Raw genomic sequence first — 22945 nt, 5'->3', positions numbered from 1 at the left:
GAAAAAACCATTTTTTAATTTCGCGTAAAGTTCTTTGATTAAAAGCATAACTAACCCTATTTTATATATATATATATATATATATATATATATATATATATATATATATATAGATAGATAGATACAATCATAATTTTCACCTCTAGAAAGATCTCAAAGTTACATGGATAATATTAAAGAAATCACTTTCAGTTTAATTAACTATGATTTGTTACTTAATGTATACAGACCTTATTAATTACGTTATGAATGAAGGTGAGCAAGGGAAAAGTATAAAAAGTGTGACAGAGAACTAAAACTAAGGATGAAAAGAATCACTAGTGTTGTCTATAGAATATAGAAACTTAGGAATAAAGCTTAACATTCATGGCTTTTGAACTGATATAAGCAAACAAATCATGGGGCGCAAAGAACACATACAAAAGATATATTTTGCAGCATGAAGTTGTTTTGTAATTGCGGCCCGTACACTTGTGGGAGCTCCATATAACAGTGACATCAAAGTGTGTAGTACGTACAAACCACAGAAAACATGATTAATTAAAAAAGGTTGGGGGATGCAAATACAGCTGAAACATCTATGAACAACATGATGGAGCCCTAGTTCCTTCTGCGGGTCTATCAACAAGAACCATCCCTGTTGGGTTCTGAGCTGGCTGGGCCCTTGGTAACCTCTTTGCTGTTCACAAAAAACCAAATCTTTAAGCTATCTACTCTTAACTTTCTTCCAAACCATTCAATCAAAACATAAACAATGGAATCAGACCTATTTCATAGAATATATCATTAACGTTGGATGCAGTTTTGGCAGAGGTCTCCATGAAAAACAAACCATTTTCTTCTGCGTATACACGTGCTTCCTGCAATATCAACGTGTCAACCAATAAAATGGTAGGAACAAGAAATGTCATTACAGCATATTATAAAAATGAAACTAGACAAACATATGCAAGCTAACAATCACAAGAGATGAATCCAAACATGCTGCAAACGTAAACTAAAACATTATAGCTTTTTTTGTATCAAAATCGAAATTTTACTACGGTGGAAAATTAGCAAGATGTACAACTACCCTGTGAAATAAAACTAAATCACAACGGGTACAGCGTTCAAAGCACAGACAGTTCCTAGAATTTGCACCTCTGTAAAGATGGATTCACATTAAAAATACTTTCGGATACTTTTATCCCCCAACTTCATGTTTTAGAAAGATTCACTTTCCTCTAGAATACCTCATTGAAGATTCAAAAGCATTGCAGTCACATGTTGGAGATTATATAAATAAAAGGACTATTAGAAAACAATTTTACTTACTTCAGCTGTCACTTTCCTCTTATCTTCCAAATCAGCTTTGTTACCAGCCAGAGCCATGACCATATTAGGATTTCCTGTAACAAAAAAAAATAATAATAATAATAAACAGAGAGCATAAGTCGTGAATTTAGATATGAGACTACAACTACAACAGACAGTATTCCTTGAGGAAACCAAAAGTAGATCAATGTTTAATTTAATAATTCAGAGAGAACCCTCAAACAAAGCATTATTTTTCAACTAAAGCATTACCCATGTTATCTATCAGTTGACCTAGAATTTAATAGATGAGTCTTAGTAATAATTTTGGAAAATATTTAACATGCTCAACAGATGTTAGACACTCCACACTTTGTGAAGGTACAAGGGAGAGTAACTGTATGCACCCTTCCCAATTGTGCTTGCAAAGATGTTTTTTTCTGGATTTGAGTCATGACTAACCGGTCACTAAGACGCAGCTTTACCATTTTACTATGGCTCTCCGTCATTTCTGGGAAGTATAAGTAAATATTCATTTCAATTATTAAACAATTGTTGTCTAGTCAGACAAACTAATTAAACCTCCCAAACTTTACAAAATGTTCTTTGCCCACACTCTAACACCATATCATGTATAACTAATCCATATCTCCACCATTCCATTATAAAGCATGAGTTAAATTTATTAAATGATTAATATAAGCCAATTCCAACGGTTGAGATCCTTATACAAAAGAATAAAGACATAAGGAACATTGAAACATTGAGGCAAAATTAATTTACAAATAGGTCTCATCCATAAGTTTATAAGCAGTTAATAAATAGTTTAAATATCCTTTTGTACTTATAAACTTTATTTGACTTCAAGAAAAAGAAAAGTAATTAAAACTTTAAAATAGCAAAAATACCTTGCTTTTGAAGCTCTTGGACCCACTTCTTAGCTCGAGTAAAAGAGTCCTGTAAAAGGAAGAATGAATAAATCATATTACAGTTCATTAAATAATTACATTAAACGCAGAGTTTCAGCCCCACCAAAACACAAAAGCATCTATGAATCAAATGAAAGAAGCCTGCTATGAAATTTGATCTATTTTATACAAATTTGGGAACATTAAACACATTCATAATGCAATTTTGATCAATTATGTTTTGCGCCAATGTCCAATCAATGATCCTCATACACAACCACACCCTACAAATACATATACTTTGCCAAATTACACAAGGCGTTAATGAATTTTGTTATATGTAAAATTCATTCATCGTCCTTCGTCTAACAACTAAAGATTCTTGGAGAGTCAAGTTTTGGCATGAAGTCGGAGCTCCCTTGAATAATTATGAGTTGGATGTCAGGTGGGTCAAACAAAATAGAAAAAATTTCCCTGTTGATGTTGAAGCAGCATTGTCCAGCGGCCAAATATTCACATATTTAGGTAACTTTTTCAGAATCCACCACGTAACCAAACCCAGGATACGTGATCAGGAGTTTGATCTTTACTACCCCAGTCCTTTCATATTAAAAAGATGAATTCAGTAAAATATGGAAGCATTGATTACATTTCAAGCCAAGAAGACACTTTAGTGACGGATGTATCAAATATAAAAACATTCATGAACTCATGTTTTGGAGGAAGTTGGTCATTAACAAACTCTTTTAACTGAACTTATTTCCCAGTCATTAGTTTGAAGAAGTGGTAGCATGGAGTAGAGTAAGTATACCAGTGCATCAAGAATTGCTAGGGAACATCTTGTGCAAAAGTTTTTGGTTAAAAAAGACCGATCATTTATCCCCTAACGAGATTGTATAATATCTTAAAAGTAGGAAATGAACACAAATCTATAAAAAGGAGTGTTCATGACACAATACACAATTCCCTATTTCCACTTTAATGTATAATCCACACAATACGTAAATTCTATTTCATTAAAAATGCTTTTGATGTAAACACAACAATGTGATGAAATTAGGCAAATCACTGAAGACAGTCAGTTTAACATCAGTCAAGAAATATATTCATTAGACATATGAAATGAGGCAAAAGAAGCACTTGCTTATGCACATAGTTCAACAGAACAAATAAAAATTGAGACCAGTCAGCCAGGACATGCGGGCTACAATTTTTTCATTATCCAGCAAAACCAATAATTTTACATATTTTATATAAAGTGTTCAGTTACAAGAAAGAAACAGATGCATCAAATTAATCAAAAAATAGCGGATATCCTAGTTATCAATCTAGGATAGTGCTACATGGCGGTCAACCTTGGAAATGCTAGAATGGAGAAGGATGACCACTGTTTTAAATATTTTAGTAGAAAATAACAGTTTATAGTGTAACACATAAATACTCAAAAAACAAAACAAACTCCAAAATTTAAAAATATGAAAAATAATAAGTCACAAGTTACATACACAATCACCATAAATCTATGAGCAATATAAACATAGTAATGAAGTCAAAAAAATAAAAGATGATGGTGATATTAATAGCAAAAGAACATAAGTAATAAGATAAAAATCAACAACATGTGAACTACGAAGTCTAAGGGAAGAAGAAAGAACAGAGAACAGGAAAGAAAAATAGTCTGGAAAAGTGTGAAGGATCAGAACCAAAACAAAGGTAAGTTTTGGTGGAATATTTTATCCAAAAAAACTGAAACAATAACATTTCAGAGGTAAAACTTGGTTTTTAGAACTGATATCGAGGAACACCACAATAACAGACAGAAAACAGCCACCATTAAAAATCACTCCAGTATTTGAATCACATAAGAAACCATGGCCACTCTATTATAGCATGCTATTTAGTATTGCGGTAAATGTGCACCAGATATTGCCAATTTAAATAGGTATTCAGAGATATTCAAAGGCAAAGATATCATACCAAGCTAGTGATGTCGTAGACAATGATAGCAGCAGCAGCGCCTCTGTAATACATGGGAGCTAAGCTATGGTACCTCTCTTGTCCTGCCGTGTCCCAAATCTCAAACTTCACCGTTGCATCATTTACTGCCAGTGTCTGCGAAAAGAATGCTGCCCCTATTGTTGATTCCTGTTACCACAAAAAACACATAATTTCAGCAACACAATCTCCATGTTTCCCTACCTATAAGACTCATCACACACAAAAACAACTTCTCTCAAAAGTCAAAACCTCAAACCATCATCACACCACTACAAACAGAAGAAAAATCCTCTTTCCCACACCACACCAAAACTATTTATTAAGACCCACAGTAATACGAACCAACGCTAAATGATCACTACCATCATAACTTCCATGATCAAATCAGGTGGTACCCTTTGAGACCAACCGCCAATTTCATAAGGAATCAACATGAATTAGTTAAACACAAGCAATACCCAACGAAAAACTTAAAGTTTTGTCAATATCATCATTCAGAACAAACCCAAATATAACATTTCAGCACATAAACCAAGGAGACCCTTTAAATTTGGAGAATCTCCCAATCAAAATAGAAGAATCAAATAAAAAGTTGGAAAAACAACCTGAAATTCAAGAAATTGACCCTTGACAAAGCGCAAAACGAGACTGGATTTCCCAGCACCCATGTCCCCGAGAAGAACCTGATGAAAGGAAAAGAGGAAATCATCCGAATCAAAATTTCGAGACAGAAACAAAGGAAATCGAAAAGGAGTGGATGGACCCACCAATTTAGCATTGAGGTTGTTGTGTCCGATCGTAGCCATGGGATGAGAATTGGATCGATCGGAAACAAAGATAGGAACAAGAAGAAACCAATACGCGAAATATTAGAAATTTGAACTTTGCTGATATACAGATATTGAAGATTGAAATAATCAAATCGCAGAGACAGAAGAAGAGACTCTCTGAATTCTATTGCTTTTCGCGTACGGTGGTTTTCCTTGCTACCGTCTGCGTCCAAACGCTCTCGTTTTATTTGTTTATAGTGTCGTTTTTGTCTTTTCTTTTGCTTCCTTAATTTATTTATTTATTTTTATTATTATGTTGTTATATTATTATTTATTTTTATTATTATTATTATTATTATTATTATTTTTATTTTGGTGATTATTGGTGGCTTGACTTTGACATACAAATGGGAAATTGCTTTTGCTTAGAAGTTGGGTAAAATGAAGAAGAAGTTTCCTTAAAGCGGAACAATCTAAATTTAATTTCTTCTATGAAGGGTTATTTATTAATGGATTCGCATTCCCTCGTTCTCTAAAATATTATTGTTTTTTAGTCATAGAAGTCATTATCAGCAATATTCTTAAACTTATTAATCATCTATGCCTCATTAATTATATGATATTGAAAAAAAAATGTATAATTAATTTTTAATTTTTAAATATGATAAATTTTTTCCTTGTCAATATTTTTTAAGTTTTTCAGTACTCTTATAATTTATTGATCATCTCAACAATTTTTTTTATATTTTATGTTTTATACTACAATTTAAAACATGGTTATGTACTTAAAATAAATTATCAATTGGCTTAAATAAATATTAGTTTGGTATTTTTATTTGACCCTTCTCGTCACGTTAGCACTTTCCATCATAATTAATTAAAATTTATTTGGTTGATGAAAAGTATTGTCACATTAAATTTAATAAAAATAACATAATAATAATTTCATTCACGGAAACATTTACTTAAATTTGAAATATTTTTATTAACAGTAAGACTTGTCTATAAAAGATAACCTCATATATTTAGTTGGTTACTGTGTTGAAAATAAAAAATACTGAATTAGTTTTATTCAACCCATATAGCTTTTTTTTTTTACTGTACCATCATACCATATATATCTGTTACTGTTTTGTGCATTAATGATCTATAGTTTTTTTCTGCAACTATTATTTCTATTATAAGAAAATAACTTACAAAATATTATATAACAGGAGAAAATTAGAATGGAGAACAATACATGCATAATTTTAAATTATATTTTTATAATTTAAATATCTGACACATGTAATAATTTATCTATTTATTGCAAATACATATATTCTACTGTGACTTACATTTCTAATTGTCTTAAATTAATTAAAAATTATTTTTCTAAATCAATTATTTTTCTTAAAAGGCAATATTAGGATAAAAAAAATAAAAAATGGTTATAGGAGTGAAAATATAATTTTGAATTCCTTAGTGTCTTTTGAATTAATCTAGATTCAAAATAACAAAGATTAAGAGTAGTTGAGTGAACAGTTCTTAAAAGTTCAAATAAGCATTTTATGTTACATTCAAGATAAATAATTCCACCTTAGGTAATGGCTAGAGATAGAGAATTAGGGAATGTTCCTTCTTTTTCTCCTACCTTTACCTTTGGACATTCCTTCTTCTTCATTGATGAAGGATCATTTATACTTGCTTAAATAACCCTCTCTAATATGTTGAGTTTCAAGTAATATATACCAAGACTTCTATTTTTATTGGTTAATTTGATAGGAATAAACAGAAGGAAACTTCGTGAGTCAACACATAAAGAGAAAACTTGACATCACATTAAAGAAACACTCTGTAGCTTGTCTTTGTTTTTAATGAAGAGGGTAAACAATAAATTCAGAGATGGTAAAACATTAACCATACGACACGTCATGTCTCCTCTTTATTCAGATATTTTCTTTCATTTCAAGCATGCAATGCGAAAACGAGAATTTGAGGGCAGTATTTAGTGAAGTTAATTAATAGCATGAATACAAAGCTAAGGTAATTTGATCTTGTTTTCTTTTGGTCCTCTTTCGGTTTAATGCAAAAACACAATGAAGAGAAAGGACAGACAAAGAAACAAGATGTTGATTAAGGAAAATATAGTGAAGCTACCTACAAGTAGGACATACCCACATTAATTGTTGGGATCACAATAGTGATGGTCTTACATGTTCTGCCCTAAAATGGACCAAGGTACATACATTTTAATAAGCCAAGCCTAAAAAAAAAGGTGAACAAGAGGAACCGGTGCTACTTACGAGATAATCACCAAACCCTCCTCCTACCAACAGTAGCTTGCTTAAACCAACTGAGAAAAAACAAATCACATCCTTGAAATCTGAAGAGGTACAAGAGCTTCAAGCATTTCATGTGTAACAGAAGCTAGACGCAGCTTTTCCACGGGGCCTTGTTTCTCTAAAAGATATTTCTCACAATTTTCTGCAGCCATAATCCCAGCAGAGTAAGCTCCATGCACAGATCCCTGGTTGTCCAAGCTTACAGCTTCTCCCCCAAAGAATAGATTGCCCAAGGGTGCACGAAGCTTATCATAAACATCAATTGGTTTTCCAACTAAATCATATGAGTAACATCCAAGAGAGTCTGGATCTGTTCCCCATCGAGAAACCAGATACTGAACCTGCAAAAGAGAAACAAAACATCAAGTTGGGATCTTCAGCAGGTGTAGACACTAGGGAAGCCAACTTTTAATAGAATGGGCTTACCGGCTCAGAAGCTTTTGGAAACATCTTTTTGAGCTGTTGCATTACAAATTTTGCTGCTGCCTCATCAGATAGCTTCTCAATGTCATAAGCAAACCTTCCAGCTACCATATAGACAAGAACAGGATGGCCTGTTGCTTTGTGAAGATTCAGAAAATAGCCACAGGCATAAGAAGTTGGAGCAACAGTGCCCAAGAGTTCTACATTTGGCCAAAATACTTCGTCAAATCTTAGGGCAATCTTATTTTCATTGCCCACACCAAGATCGGAAATTGCTGAAACCTTACAATCAGGAAGTTTTGGTTCAAATTCAATTAAATTGGCCTTCAGGATTCCAACAGGAACAGTTATGATTGCAGCATCAGCAACAAAGTTCCTGCCATCCTCGATCGTCACCATTACCTTGTCGTAACCACTGGATATCTTTTTCACCCTATATGGTGAGATTTCACAAAAAAGATCAAAATCGGGACAGAAATATTTGGGGATGTAACCCTATTTTCAAGCAAAATTAAATGAAATAAAACCAGACTTTGTTTTGTGGTGGCCTGCTGCCGGTCAACTCTCGGGTTACAGCAAGAGCAGTTTGGCTTTTATAAAGTTGAAATTAATTGTGAAACATTGTTTGTAATTATGGATGGGAAATCAATCAATGAACTACCAAGTATCAACAAATGTTTATTCAATCAATTGAGCCACTTAAACATATAAGTCAGAGAGGTGTCTGTCCATATTTTAAAAAATAAGTACGAGAAAAAACTACGGGTATATATGTTTTAACATATTCCTAACTAACAGAAATTTAACTTTTAACAACCAAAAAATAGTTCCCATGCTTATTATTCTCTGGGATCCAAGCATCAACTTACTTTTCTGCTTTGTTTCTCTATTTATTAAATTTTTGGTCAAATATAAGGAAAAATCACCGTGTAGTTATGTCAGGTACTAGATCTAGCAGGCATACCTGTGGTTCAAACGTATGTCAACATTTTTTGCGAGAGCTTTTATAACAGGATCATATCCTTGTACCATGAGTCCATGACCACCTGAGAGTACATGTTCCTACAATCAGGAAGCTCAAAAATGTAAGCACTAATTTGGATTATAAATAGTGCTGAGCTGATATTCGACATATAGAACACAACAATAAAAATTGAATCACGCTTAAAAACACTCATCTCCATTTTATGTAAGACAAATGTTCTACTTGATACTTGAAAGTGTACGACGGTTTCAATTTAGTCCTTGAATATTAATAAGTTAAAAATATATCTTTTACATTCATCATTTATTTTAAATATGCCATCATATATCACCATTAAAATGCAGTTTATATAGATGGACTAAATTTTTAATAATAAAAATGTAAAAGATTAGTTAATTATCATTGATGATTTATCTCTAAAATTATCTCTAGTTTTTTGACTAATTTCTAGATACGCTTAGTATATAATAATCAAAATGAAACAATACATAGACTATTCTATATAAATTAGCAATTTTGGATTTCTGCTTATCATAATCATCCGGAGATTCCATCATTAATTTCAACAATAACCCTAGGAAATGGTAGTCAATTAAGATTTTATGAATGAAATCATGGATAAAGCACAGAAACATTTGTTAAGAGTTTAGAGGCAAGAAGATATCATATATCCTTCCGCTTAGATTGGCACTTGCCTGATCCCAGGTTTTGAGTGAAATCATATCAGCATCAGCAGCAAACCAAGCTTCCATTCTGCATATAAACCATTGCATCACTTCATGGGCAAGTCCTTTTTGCCTGCAGAGAATTTGGGTCAATTGCAGCTCTAGATTGGAACTTACAGCCTCAGTGTTCGCACATAGTATTATCTAATCAATCAAATACCTTAGTTCTGGATGCCTATCTAGCACAACTGAAATAGCTTGAGAAATTGAAATGTCCTCAGGATGCTCATCCCTCACTTTCGCTGTCTGTAGTTACAGGTCATTAGATTCAAGATTGAGTTGATCAGAACTTCATTTAAGATTGAAAAGTACCACGTCATATGATGCTAAGTGAAAAAGGGTCTTACTTTTTCCAGAATTTTCTTAAAGGTGTCTCCAACTTCAATGACCAACTGTTGTGGAACTTGTTTACCGTCGATGTTAAAAAGCATATAACTGGAAAAATACAAAATACAGTTACTAAATAAGACACTACCAGCAGAATTGCAAAAGACCCAAATATTCTATTTGCATATGGAAGCTAACGCTTCATTTTCAGATATGGCAATGTCGAGCGTCCCAAATCATCTAGCCAGATCAACGAAGTCATGGACCGTAAGTTTGGAAGACCTCCAACAAAAAAAAATAACAAGTAATAGGCGCACGAAGGAAAAATGAAGATTTGAGGAGTGAGTTGGTTAAGCTCATTTATAATGACAATTAGGGAGTAAGAAGGAGGAGGGAGTCAGCTTTTTTGAGATTGCAGGTAGTATAGTGAGCTAGGAGTTTCCCTCTACAGGTATTTGCAGAATTCATCGGTGTGTATTCATCCTTTTTTTTTCAATAATACATCACTTTTTTCCTATTTTTGTTTTGTTCTAACACTGGTGATTTATAAGCGCTCTATGTTTAGAGAAAAGGTTAAGGCCCACAAAGGGTGACCATTTTGGTAAATTTGCAACTAATCATGTAGGTCAGTTTTTCTTTGGTAAAAAATCAAGAAGGTTAGTTTAAATACTACTAAAATATTAAAAAATATTTCTAAAAATCTGCATCATAAACTTCAAAAATACATCAATTTCAATGGAATTGTCATAGTAAAGGATTATTACCTTTCCAAATCATGGTCATATAGAACAGAGTTGTCACCACTGGTACGATATAAAGGAAGCCCCAGGCCACGTATTAATGGAGCCAATGGATTTTCATTACAAACTCCATGTAGCCTAAAAAGTAATCAAGAAAAAAACTAATAGCATGAGAAAGGCACAAATTTTTCACTCATTCAATTGACAATTCTGTACATTTAAAGGATAACATGGTCAAGACAAAAATAATGCATCTCACTCTAACCAAAACATCATACTTCATACAGATAAAATTTCGTTAGAGCAAATTGAACTTACCATGAGGCTCCCATGTCAACTGGACAACCAAATGAGAAGTCCGTATGAATGCGACCACCAAGCCTATCTCGTGACTCCAGTACAGTCACCTAAGCAAATGATGAAATAAGCCAAAGCAAAAAGCACAAAAAATCTTTTAAGGGCGCCTAATAAATGAAAATCAATAAAAAATGAAGAGGAAACTGATCATAATGATATGTCACCTTAAAAGATGCATCGTATAGACTTCGTGCTGCAGCAATTCCAGATATTCCAGCACCAATCACAATAACGGATGGCTGAGTTCTGTTTTTACTCTCAACATGTGAGGAAATAGTACCTGATCAACCGACACAAAAACCATCAGGAGAAAAATCATACTGCATAATAATGACAATGAACTACAAAACCACATAAAGCAACGTCAATATCCTGTTCTTTTTATCCATCCTTTTTTCAATATATAATATTACAACCATGAGAGTTTTCAGAAAAATGTTACAACCATCAGAAAGAACATAACACAACAATGGCCTTATAATTGCATTGTATATATCTCCACCCAAGATCCTGAAAAGACCCAAAAGTTGCAAATCTTACAAAATTTCATTCCGTTATATAATAATAAACTGTAGAAGAAAACACCCCTCAACTATGATCATGTGCTACCCAACTTACCTCCAATACAGGAATCAAACCATTGTAAATAGGATTAAACCAGCGAAAAGCATTTATGTTTACCAAAAATTAAAGGACCACAAAGATCCATATAGGATCCTGCTCAATTAGGAACAAATAGACCTTAACTATTCCAAAACTTCTTTGACACAGGCCTTCCGACTGGATTGCAATCATAGGCAGGACAACCATCATAAAAAAGACCGTTGTTCCACATGACATCACAGATTTTTTTTAACACAAACTAGCAAATCCCTGAACATCAACAAAGAATAACGTATACACAAAAACAATGCACCTATCATAAAATTGAAGAGGACAACAAAAATTATATGCACTTCCTTGAGTGTTGGGTACTAATAAAGGCTTATACTAAAAGAAAAAATTAAACTAGTCCTCTTATAAACTAACATTAATTTATTCACGAGCTAAATCAGATTTTGAAAAGGCTAGGCTAATAAGAACTAACAGTCTACGAAATGGTTTACGGAAAAGCTGATTTCTTTTGTTCTCTTATTTTTCTATCTAAAAAATATTTGCAAAGAAGTTTCTCCTGCACTAAAACATAAAGAAACAGCAAGAGTCTTGCTGCTTGAGGATAAATCAGCCCCTTAGACAGGAGGATGTCATTCAGCTCATTCAAAAAAACAAAGATTCATAAATAATCTAAGAAAATAAAACTGCAAGGAGAAGAACAAAATCGGAAAAACTGCAATAAAAGACTTGTCGGCGGAAGGTGAAAAGCAGAGGAGGAGAAAGCACAAACTCACCATCGAGGAAATGCGAGGAGAAGAGTTGATTAGGATCCATTAGCTTGGAGCGAATTGAAAACGAGAGAAAGGGAGTTTTAGAATGAGTATCGGATCTGATCGGATCGGGTCGGAGAGTGTGGTGTTGCGCAGTTTTGTCACAGAATCAAGGGTGTATAGGTATGGGGAAATTGGAGACTAACTGGAAGGAGTTGCAGAAGATTAACAGGAGGATGCCGGCAATGTAGCGGCTAAGGTGAGGAGAAAAACGTAGCTTCTCAAAATATATCATAATCTTACAATTCTTCCGATCAAAATCCAACCGGAGAACCTTCCTTGCATAAGAAATTTGATTGATGCGCACCCAAAATTCCGATTTCCAATTCGATCGCTTGAACGAACGAACACAACCCCTTTCTCTCTCTCTCTCTCGCTCTCTCTTTCTCTCTCTCTCTCTCTCTCTCTCTCGCTCTCTCTTTCTCTCTCTCTCTCTCTCTCTCTCTCTCTCTCTCTCTCTCTCTCTCTCTCTCTCTTCCTCTCTCTCTGAACGATTGAATGAATGGAATAGCAGATGATGATTCCTGAATTCTATGGCCACAAACACGCTATTTATACCTCACGGAACCACTTTCGCCCTTATTATTTAATTACGATTACTATTATTTTTATTATTGTATTTTAAGCGAATGGGTCTATTTATAACCCTTTTCTATTTGTCGAGGAATGGTGGAATAGAATCCTTTGGTTTTCCACGTCAAAATTTAGATATATGTGAATAACATGTTAATTGAGTTTTTGAAGGTGTTAGATTTTTGTATGTATGTGAATAACATGATAATTTAGTTTTTGGAGGTGTTAGATTTTCTATTTTCACCGTTTAAATTATTTATGATTATGCTTATCTTATGAACACTGAGCAATTATGGCCATCAGTTATAAGGAAAACTAAAATAACTTCCTTTCAGATGTTTAAGATCTTCTATATGTTTTTATTTTATAAATAAACATTGATTAAGTATATGTTTAAAGTAACAGAAAAAAAAATATGAAGGCATATATATTCATAGTTAAAATTGTGATACATATTAAGTTAATATTTTTTATTGATACGGTAAGTACATATTTTGTTATCTAACCTGGATATTTATTTATTAGTAAATTTTATTTAAGTATTTTTTTAATTTAAGTAATTAAAATAAAATTATTAGTAAAAAAATATTACAAAGTTGTTTAAATTTTAATTTTATATATTTTTATTTTCTAATTTAAATCTCCGTTATTTAAATAATTTTTTAAAAATTTACTTTAATATAAGTTATTTAAATTTCTCTTTTGAAAACATCGTATTTATTTGTATTAATATTTTATGGAATAATTTGGTTTAAAATATACTTAATTTTTTTAATTTAAACTTGTATTTTAAAGATTTATTTTAAAAAAATTAAAAAAAAAGGCTTAAATATACATTCGGTCCCTATTTTTGTTGATTTTATTTAATTTGGTCCTTATTTTCGTTTTATGTTCAATTAGGTCCTCATTTTCGTTAAATTGTGGTCAATTTGGTAATAGTTAACGTTTTTGAACAGTACATGCAACGTGTCAGCTCCTGGTTTTTTTTATTTTTTTTAAAATTTTTTAAATTTTTTTTTAAAATTTTTTAATTTCAAAAAAATGGTCCACGTGTCAAGTCACAGTTGTGCCACGTGTCAATTAGTGCCACGTGTCAGCTTGTGATAGTATTATTTTTTTTATTTAATTTAGTCCCTATATTTGTTATCTTTGTTCAATTTAGTCCCAATTTTTGTTCAAATAAATCAATTTTGTCCCTTTGAAATTGACACTAAATTTAATATCTTTTATACAAATTACATTAATATATTTTCTAAAATTGACATTTGAATTTATTATTTTTTAAATTTAATTATAAATTATTAAATTTAATTATAAATTATATAAATTCTTATATTTAACTGCTAAATAGAATATAATTATTTAAAATATTATAAGAATATAATTATTTTTCTAATATTTGTATTCTAAAATATTTTTAAAATTGATATATACAAATCTTTTAAATATTCAAAATATTTTAGAAAAATAAACTAATATTTGTAAAAATAACATTTACATATAAAATATTTTTGATTTTAATATCTAAAATGCAATAAAAATATTAAATATTTTAAATTTAAATGTGAATTTTACAAATGTTAATATATATTTTTAAAATTTTAATAATTATATTTTAATAATATTTAAATAATTATATTCTATTTAACAATTGAATCTAAGAATTATATTCAATTAATAATTAAATATTATAATTTATAATTAAATTTAAAAAATAACTAATAATAATGTCAATTTTAAAAATTAAATAGTTTTATTTTAACAAATTTTGGGACTAAATTAAACAAAAATAACGAATATAAGAACTAAATTAAACAAAAATAACGAATATCAAAACTAAATTGAACAAAAATAAATAATACAACTACAAACTGACACGTGACACTAGCATTGACACGTAGCACAATTGTGACTTGACACGTGGACACTTTTTTTGAAATTAAAAAAATTTTAAAAAAATTTTAAAATAAAATTAAAAAATATTAAAAAAAATAAAAAAAAATTAAAAAAAAATAAAAAAAAACCAGGAGCTGACACGTGACATGTACTACTGTTCAAAAACGTTAACTATTTAGACACCGTTAGTGAAAATGACCAAATTGACCATAATTTGACGAAAATGATGACCTAATTGAACATAAAACGAAAATAAGGACCAAATTAAATAAAATCAACAAAAATAGGGATCAAATATATATTTAAGAAAAAAAAACAAAATGTAAAAAATTGTGGTATTCTTGATATCTTAAATATATATATATATATATATATATATATATATATATATATATATTTAAAAACTACGAATATCTTTTTTATATATATCCAATAAATAACCGAACAAAGTTTTTAAATAGGACGAATAAAAGCTAGACATTACTTATATTCGATTTGACCATTTTTCATTTATTTATTTTGAATTGCTCTTTAATCATAACATAGTTTAGGAATTTTTTTAAACCACTTATATTTTCTAGTTTCTTAATCTTATAAACTGAATTCTAGTGATTTTAAAAATAAATTAGCAGTACTTAGAAACAATCTTATATCATTATGAAATTATACATTATGAATTTGAAATTTAATGTACATTATCCATAATTGTCTCTATACATTTTAATTTTAATGATATAAGTAACCATTTATTTAATATGTCACACCGATTAAAATACTAGTTAAAAATTATAGATAACATTTTCTGAAATTTCCAAAAAATATGGATATTTTTTAATCAGGTAAGCAAAACTTTGAAACGAAACGTATCCTCATATTAATTTTTAAAGATAAAAAAAATGTTCCGTATGTACCTAAAATGTCAAATAACACATTCTTTAACTAAATTAATATAAATATTGATTTACAATTTAAGAAATAACACATTCTTCAACTAATTAATATAAATATTGATTTACAATTGAAGTATTCTTCTTAAAGACGGAATATTCCAATTTCGGTAACTGAAGATTTTTTTTCTTTTTCTCTAATCAAGTATGTAATAAAGTATTGACCTTTTTGAACGCGAATATTATTGATTAATTTTGGCGGGAAAATTTTGTCCTTTATGACATGATGAAGACAGTAACCTAACCAAAGCTGCACTTTATGTTGTCACGTGCTTTACTATGTGGTGGGGACAGTTTCATAGAGAAAAGAATATTCAGTTTTTTTTTTTCATTTCAATTTTTTCCATTTTTTCGTTTAGAGAACAATATTAAAATAAGGAAGGAGAATAATTACAATAACTATAAATATAATTAATTTTTAATATAATATATTATATAATAGAATTTTATTTATATTAATTTATTTAAATTTTATTAGTATTAATATAATTAATTATGTATTTATTTTTTAATAATAATTAATCATATTAATTTTTTAATAAGTATATGGGACTTATGTATAGTTAATCACATTTATTATTAACAGAGTTTAAATCAAATTAATACAATTAAAATATTATAATTTTTTATTATATAAAAATAAAAAATAAATTGTGTTAATATTTATTATAGTGGACATTTTTCTCGTAATGAAAGAAAAATTAATTGATTGTTATGTGCTCATAAATAATAACCTGATAACATAAATTCAGTGAAAATGTGTATTTGATTAGAATGTTCCAACTCAGATAATTTGTCAAGAATTTACAAGATGAACCTATAGCAGAAGATGTGGTTAATAATAATAATAATAATAATGATAATAATAATAATAATAGTAAATGATTGTATGGTTTTATTGTGAATGAGTGAATTGATTGATTTATGATATATGTCATTAGATGATAAAAGTAAAATTATGGGTTGTGCTATTGTTATTTTATGATGTGAATGAAAAATTGGTTGTGATTAAGGAACCATGTGAGAAGTGGGTATAACGGTTTGGATTTAATAGACTCATAGGACTAAATTTCACTTAATAAGTAGTTATTTTTGTCGTGGAAATGAGATAAAAATCATCTAGAATCACCGGTGCATACAGGTATATTTTACATAATTTTTATTTGGGTTAAATATGATTTTATCCTCAAATTTTAGTAAATTTTGTAATTAGTCTATTTTTAAAATTTTATATCAATTTAGTCATTTATTTTTAGAAATACGTGGATTTAGTCTTTCTTATTAAATTTTGTTAAGTTTATTTGACATTTTAAACATATTTTATGATAATGTTTGAGTTAGCATTGAAACGAAAATGTGTCAAACAATGTAAACAATTCAAATACTATAATGAAATACGCTTGAAACGTCAGATAACTTAACACAATTTGGTTAAAATAACTAAATTCACGCATTTTTAAAGATGAAAGACTAAATTGGTCAAAAATTTTGAAGATAGACTAATTCTAAATTATACTGAAATTTGAGAGACCAAAAACATATTTAACCATTTTTTATTTTATACATACTCGTTGGGGGACCCAAACCACGATTGGGCATGAAAGAAAAATTTTAAATCTAATGGTTTTAGAAGTTATACTCATTAAACGAGTCATAACTCACTGGGTGAGTTTAATAAGGCTTGGTCAATCGACGAGAGGAATTTCCTTGAGTGAGACTAAAACTAGAAACATAAGAACTCACGCTGCTTGAGGTTGTTAAGTGAGGGTTATGTTTGTTGGGTGAAAATGTTAAGAGTTTTGCTCTAGGGGAGGTCATTGGGCCAGTTAAATCCTTGTTGAGTGAAAGGACATTCTTTTTAAATCCAGAGAGCTCTAGAGAACTAGTCATTAAATGACCCATAGACTCTCGTTGAGCGAGTGTACCTCCTATAAGTAATCGTTGAGCGAGTAAAAAGAGTTACTGACACAAGCTTATTATTTAATAATGCTATTGTCTACTCTCGTTAGGCGTTCTAAATGGCGCTTAATGAGGGAGAAAAGATTTTGGAATGGAAAATGAGGTATTTTTTTAAAGAGAATGAGATAGCTATGAAGTATTTCCAAAGAGAAAATGCGTTATTATGTGACTTTAGGTGGTGTATTCAATACATGACTCCTTGACGAGATTATTCAAACTCTACTAAATATTTTAACTCACCTAAAGAAAGATATCCTGGTGGCGAAAGTCAATGGAGGTTCCTATAAAAAAATTTGGTATGAAAGAAAACCATTATGGCAGGCTACAGTGACTTAATCATGTTATGTGAAAAGAACCTAGTTCCTAATATATTTTGGACGAAATAGAGCCCGGGTGATAATTGTTAAAATGTAATGAGTATTACATGATAAATACAAAATATGTACTTATATTTATCGGTAATATGGTAGTTAGTTGCATGGTGAGCAATAATGTAATAGCTATTAGGGTCAATAATTATTAATGTATTTAATTTTTAATGTAATATATTGTGCATAACAATTTTAATTATATTAATTGATTTAATTAGTAATTTTGTATGATTTTTCTTTTGTTTTATATTTTTTATTAAGTTGAGTTCAATATTTTTTTTTAAAGACAATGGATCCCTCATGTTAAATCAAGGTTAATGGTGTTAAGAGATAGTTATCACATATGAGTCATACCTTTTTTTTCTCTCTCCAACATCTTATTTTTCATTGGATGACACAACTTCATCACCACCTTCTATGACAACACACACCACTATTTGATGTTGTTTTCAAGACTCTTGCCTCATAGTCATTGTTAGAACTCGCTCCTCATGCCTCCTTCATATTCAAGATTATTAGAGTTAAAATCATAGGTTCAGGTGATGACGAACAAGTTTGAATTGGTGATGTAAAGGTGGGTTAGGATTGGGAGGTCAAGTCGCACAAGAGCTCATGCTTTCACTTTTATTGCAACAATCCACTCCTTTCAATTTCTTCCATGTCTCGTTACCATAAGATCCAAGTCAACACAAATCAAATATGGGTTCAACCCAAATTTCAAAAAATAATTGGTAGTTATAATGGATACAAAACTTAATTTTTTTTAGTCTACTTTAGTGGGTGGGTCTCTGTGATTCAAACGGGCTGGCGTCACAAATGTATGAATTTTGAGAAGGGAATTAGGGATTTGTCCTTCATCCTGCCACTCCTATAACAACTGATGAGGTAGTGACTAACAGAAAAGGATTCGACGTGTGAGACTGAGTAAACATTATACTTTATGAAACATGTGCAAATTATACCTATTATGAAAAAAATATAAATAAATACATGGAGGTAAAATATCAAATCACTTATATTGTTCTCTATGAATCAAATTTAAATTAGCTAACTTATCAGTAGAATGATTTTCTTCACGAAAAACGACATATGTATGTTTACAAAAATTCAAGAATCAATGTCATCTCCCTCTAAGACTCCAAAGAACCACTCATTGGTCCAAAAAAACATGACACACTAAAGAGGAATTACTCTCAAAATCAAAGCCTTTGATAATTCTCCCTCAAAGCATGCTCCAATGTGTAAATAATGTCCATAAATTTGGCATAAACTACTCACATATTCACCCCGACTTCTTCTAAATTTAACAACACATGAAGTCAAATCAGGACAATCCCTAATTACATTATCAATATTCACCATAAACCAATTGGTAGATATTTTATCAATAATTTATGATTAAGACCTTCTAACAGAAATAATTTATCAAGAATTTACAAAATAAACTTAATATTATTTTCATAAATAAATATTAAACAATCTTATAAAAAATGTTACAAAATTTAACTAATGCTACAAGAGATAAAACTAGTTCACAGTATATAAAATCCACCTTATAAACTAATTTTATAAAATTGAATTATACTCTAATTCCTCATCTTAATCGAAACATTCATTACCCACTAATACTCAATGATTTAAACATGTCGGCTACCCATTTGCAAGGATGGCCCTCTCACTGGATCCCATGTAAATACACATTAAATTATTGATATAAAATATTTATGAATTTCATTAGTGATTAATCTTGACTCTAGAAAATGTGAGATCATCTAATTCATTCGTAAGACTAATACAGTGAATATTCAAACATCTAAAGAATCACTCGAAAACTTTGCCTTCTTGAGAGTTAAAAAATTGCTTACGTGATGTTTACAAACACGAATTGAGATATTTCTTTTGTAATATTTTAAAGAAAAAGAAGAATCAGTATTGTGTAGTTGGATATGCTTGGATTGGATTCCAGCGGTGTTAATTGGTCCATTGGGGGCATAGTGGAAGTCATAAGACAACGATGGAGCACGGTCAAAACACGTCATGTGACCTCAAAAAGTATCAACCACAACATGACACTCTTTTTGTCACTATTTAATAATTATTTATAAAGATTAAATATCTTAATACTTTTTAAATATATATTTTTTAATTCAACCACATGTTAATTTTGTTTTTCTAATTTGATATTTGAGTTGGTTATATAATTTATCATCTTTTAATAAAATTAGTGTAAAAGAAGAAAAAAGTACCAAATTTGTTGCCATTATCACTGACATCCTTTAATGTGTTATTTTGTTTTAAACTCTAATTTTTTTATCGCATAATATATCGTAGAAAAAAACATATTTAATGTTCACACAAAGATTTGTGTGAAATTTAGAGTAATTATTATAATAAATTATTGTTGTCAATTCTATCAAAATTAAGATTAATAGACAAATGTATCACATTTAAATAATTAATCATTTGAATATCTCATATTTGATAAATTTTTAACATTTTTCATTTAAATGTCAAGATGTAACACATAAAAAAGTTAACATTATTAAATTAAAAAAATATTTATTTATTTATTTTTAAAATTTGAAACAAAAACGATCAATGATTTGGCTTTCAAATTTAAAAAAATATATTTAACATTTTATATAACGAAGAAAGTTGACACTCGTAAGGAAGTTTGCAAGAAAGTGACGATGAGGTTCCTCCCACATAATTGCTGAAATTTGACCTACTTTCCTTTCTGCTTTTTATTGTCGTCACCCCACACGAACCAGCCCAACTAACAAAACAACAACAATATAATAATAACAACACTCACTAATTCATTGCTCATGTCAATTTAAAACTTTTTTGTATCAATATACAAATATATAATTCCAAATATAAAAGAAAACATTTACTAAACAATTAAAATACCAGTAAATACTAATTTTTAAAACATTTTAATCGTGACCAAAATTAAAGCCAGAGAAGCATCGAGACGTTTTCTTAAAAGAAAAAGCTAAACTAAAATTTTAGTTTTAATTAAATATTTAAATTAACATTTTAACTATTTAAGAGTTTATTATTTTTAAAATTTATTTAAATTTTCTCTAAATTTTATACTAAATTATGAAGCTAATTCTTGATATTTTATTTTTCTCATTATATAACACTAGGAGGAATTAAGAAGGTGATGGAATAATTAAGATCCTTTACGATTCATGAAAGTTTATAATAAAGTAATCTTATTTCGACTCTATACCTTTTTCTATAGTATTTTTTGAATTTAAGTTGAAATTTTATATTTTATTAGTTTCTAAAGGTAAGAAAATGATATCGCATCAAAATCAATGCTTAATTATAACGTTTTAATTAATGTTTCTTTAGATGATTGAAGTTTTCCGAAATATAACTTTTTATGTACCGCTTACTTTGGAGTAATAGAAGTTTTTTTATGTCAGGTGTCCTTCAACACCGAGACAAATTCATAGATGACTAAAAAGTTTAAAGAAGATATAAAAAAATAAAATGAATATTTTTTAAAGAGATAATGGTTTTTATAAAATAAAACTCCGTTAATTAATTTTTGGTTTAAATATACATTTGGTCCCTATTTTTGTTGATTTTATTCAATTTGGTCCCTATTTTCGTTTTATGTTCAATTAGGTCCTCATTTTCGTTAAATTGTGGTCAATTTGGTCCTTTTCACTAACGGTGTTTAAATAGTTAACGTTTTTGAACAGTACATGCCACGTGTTAGCTCCTGATTTTTTTAATTTTTTTTAAAATTTTTTTAATTTTTTTTAATTTCAAAAAAAGTGTCCACGTGTCAAGTCACAATTGTGCCACGTGTCAGTTTCTGCTAGTATTATTATTTTTGTTCAATTTAGTCCTTATATTCGTTATTTTTGTTCAATTCAGTCCCTATATTCGTTATTTTTGTTTAATTTAGTCCCAAATTTTGTTAAAATAAAACCATTTAATTTTTAAAATTGACATTATTATTACTTATTTTTTAAATTTAATTATAAATTATAATATTTAATTATTAATTGAATATAATTTTTAGATTCAATTGTTAAATAGAATATAATTATTTAAATATAATTAAAATATAATTATTAAAATTTTAAAAATATATATTAACATTTGTAAAATTTACATTTAAATTTAAAATATTTAATATTTTTATTGCATTTTAGATATTAAAATTGATTTATAAAAATGTTTTAAATATTCAAAATATTTTAGAAAAATAAACTAATATTTGTAAAATTAACATTTACATATAAAATATTTTAGATTTTAATATCTAAAATGCAATAAAAATATTAAATATTTTAAATTTAAATGTAGATTTTACAAATGTTAATATATATTTTTAAAATTTTAATAATTATATTTTAATTATATTTAAATAATTATATTATATTTAACAATTGAATCTAAAAATTATATTCAATTAATTATTAAATATTATAATTTATAATTAAATTTAAAAAATAAGTAATAATAATTTCAATTTTAAAAATTAAATGGTTTTATTTGAACAAAATTTGGAACTAAATTAAACAAAAATAACGAATATAGGATTGAACAAAAATAACGAATATAGGGACTAAATTGAAAAAAAAAAATAATACTAGCAGAAACTGACACGTGGCACAATTGTGATTTGACACGTAGACACTTTTTTTGAAATTTAAAAAAATTAAAAAAATTAAAAAAAATTAAAAAAAAATTAAAAAAAAAATTAAAAAAAAATTAAAAAAACCAGGAACTGACACGTGGCATGTACTGTTCAAAAACGTTAACTATTTAAACACCGTTAGTGAAAAGGACCAAATTGACCATAATTTGATTAAAATGAGGACCTAATTGAACATAAAACGAAAATAGGGACCAAATTGAATAAAATCAACAAAAATAGGGACCAAATGTATATT

At 29.0% G+C, this 22945-nt stretch overlaps 2 protein-coding genes across 3 annotated transcripts; both read right to left on the bottom strand.

Moving 5' to 3' along the window:
* Positions 1 to 305: 305 nt before the first annotated feature.
* On the bottom strand, positions 306 to 5211 carry LOC114188694 (ras-related protein RHN1). 2 transcript variants are annotated; one of them, XM_028077293.2, is made up of 7 exons: positions 4967 to 5211; positions 4805 to 4882; positions 4179 to 4346; positions 2202 to 2250; positions 1315 to 1388; positions 767 to 860; positions 306 to 679 (listed from the first exon to the last, which is right to left on the bottom strand). In XM_028077293.2, the coding sequence occupies exons 1-7, from the start codon at positions 5003 to 5005 to the stop codon at positions 579 to 581; spliced, it is 603 nt and encodes a 200-aa protein (XP_027933094.2). In that variant the 5' UTR covers positions 5006 to 5211; the 3' UTR covers positions 306 to 578. The 2 variants fall into 2 exon arrangements, with proteins under 2 accessions (XP_027933094.2, XP_027933093.2); XM_028077292.2 differs by having other exon boundaries at positions 4805 to 5211.
* A 1852-nt stretch (positions 5212 to 7063) lies between these two features.
* Positions 7064 to 12800, bottom strand: PAO4 (polyamine oxidase 4). The gene is made up of 10 exons (XM_028075852.2): positions 12239 to 12800; positions 11015 to 11130; positions 10812 to 10900; positions 10518 to 10631; positions 9774 to 9861; positions 9587 to 9672; positions 9397 to 9499; positions 8681 to 8778; positions 7720 to 8149; positions 7064 to 7634 (listed from the first exon to the last, which is right to left on the bottom strand). The coding sequence occupies exons 1-10, from the start codon at positions 12276 to 12278 to the stop codon at positions 7320 to 7322; spliced, it is 1479 nt and encodes a 492-aa protein (XP_027931653.2). The 5' UTR covers positions 12279 to 12800; the 3' UTR covers positions 7064 to 7319.
* Positions 12801 to 22945: the final 10145 nt, after the last annotated feature.

The sequence above is a fragment of the Vigna unguiculata genome, chromosome 6 (genome assembly GCF_037176805.1).
Source record: "Vigna unguiculata cultivar grain cowpea cultivar isolate G323 ecotype 2 chromosome 6, ASM3717680v1, whole genome shotgun sequence".
Taxonomy (NCBI): Eukaryota; Viridiplantae; Streptophyta; class Magnoliopsida; order Fabales; family Fabaceae; genus Vigna; species Vigna unguiculata.
Note: the sequence above shows the minus strand (reverse complement) of the source record. Positions and strands in the feature narration are given on the sequence as shown.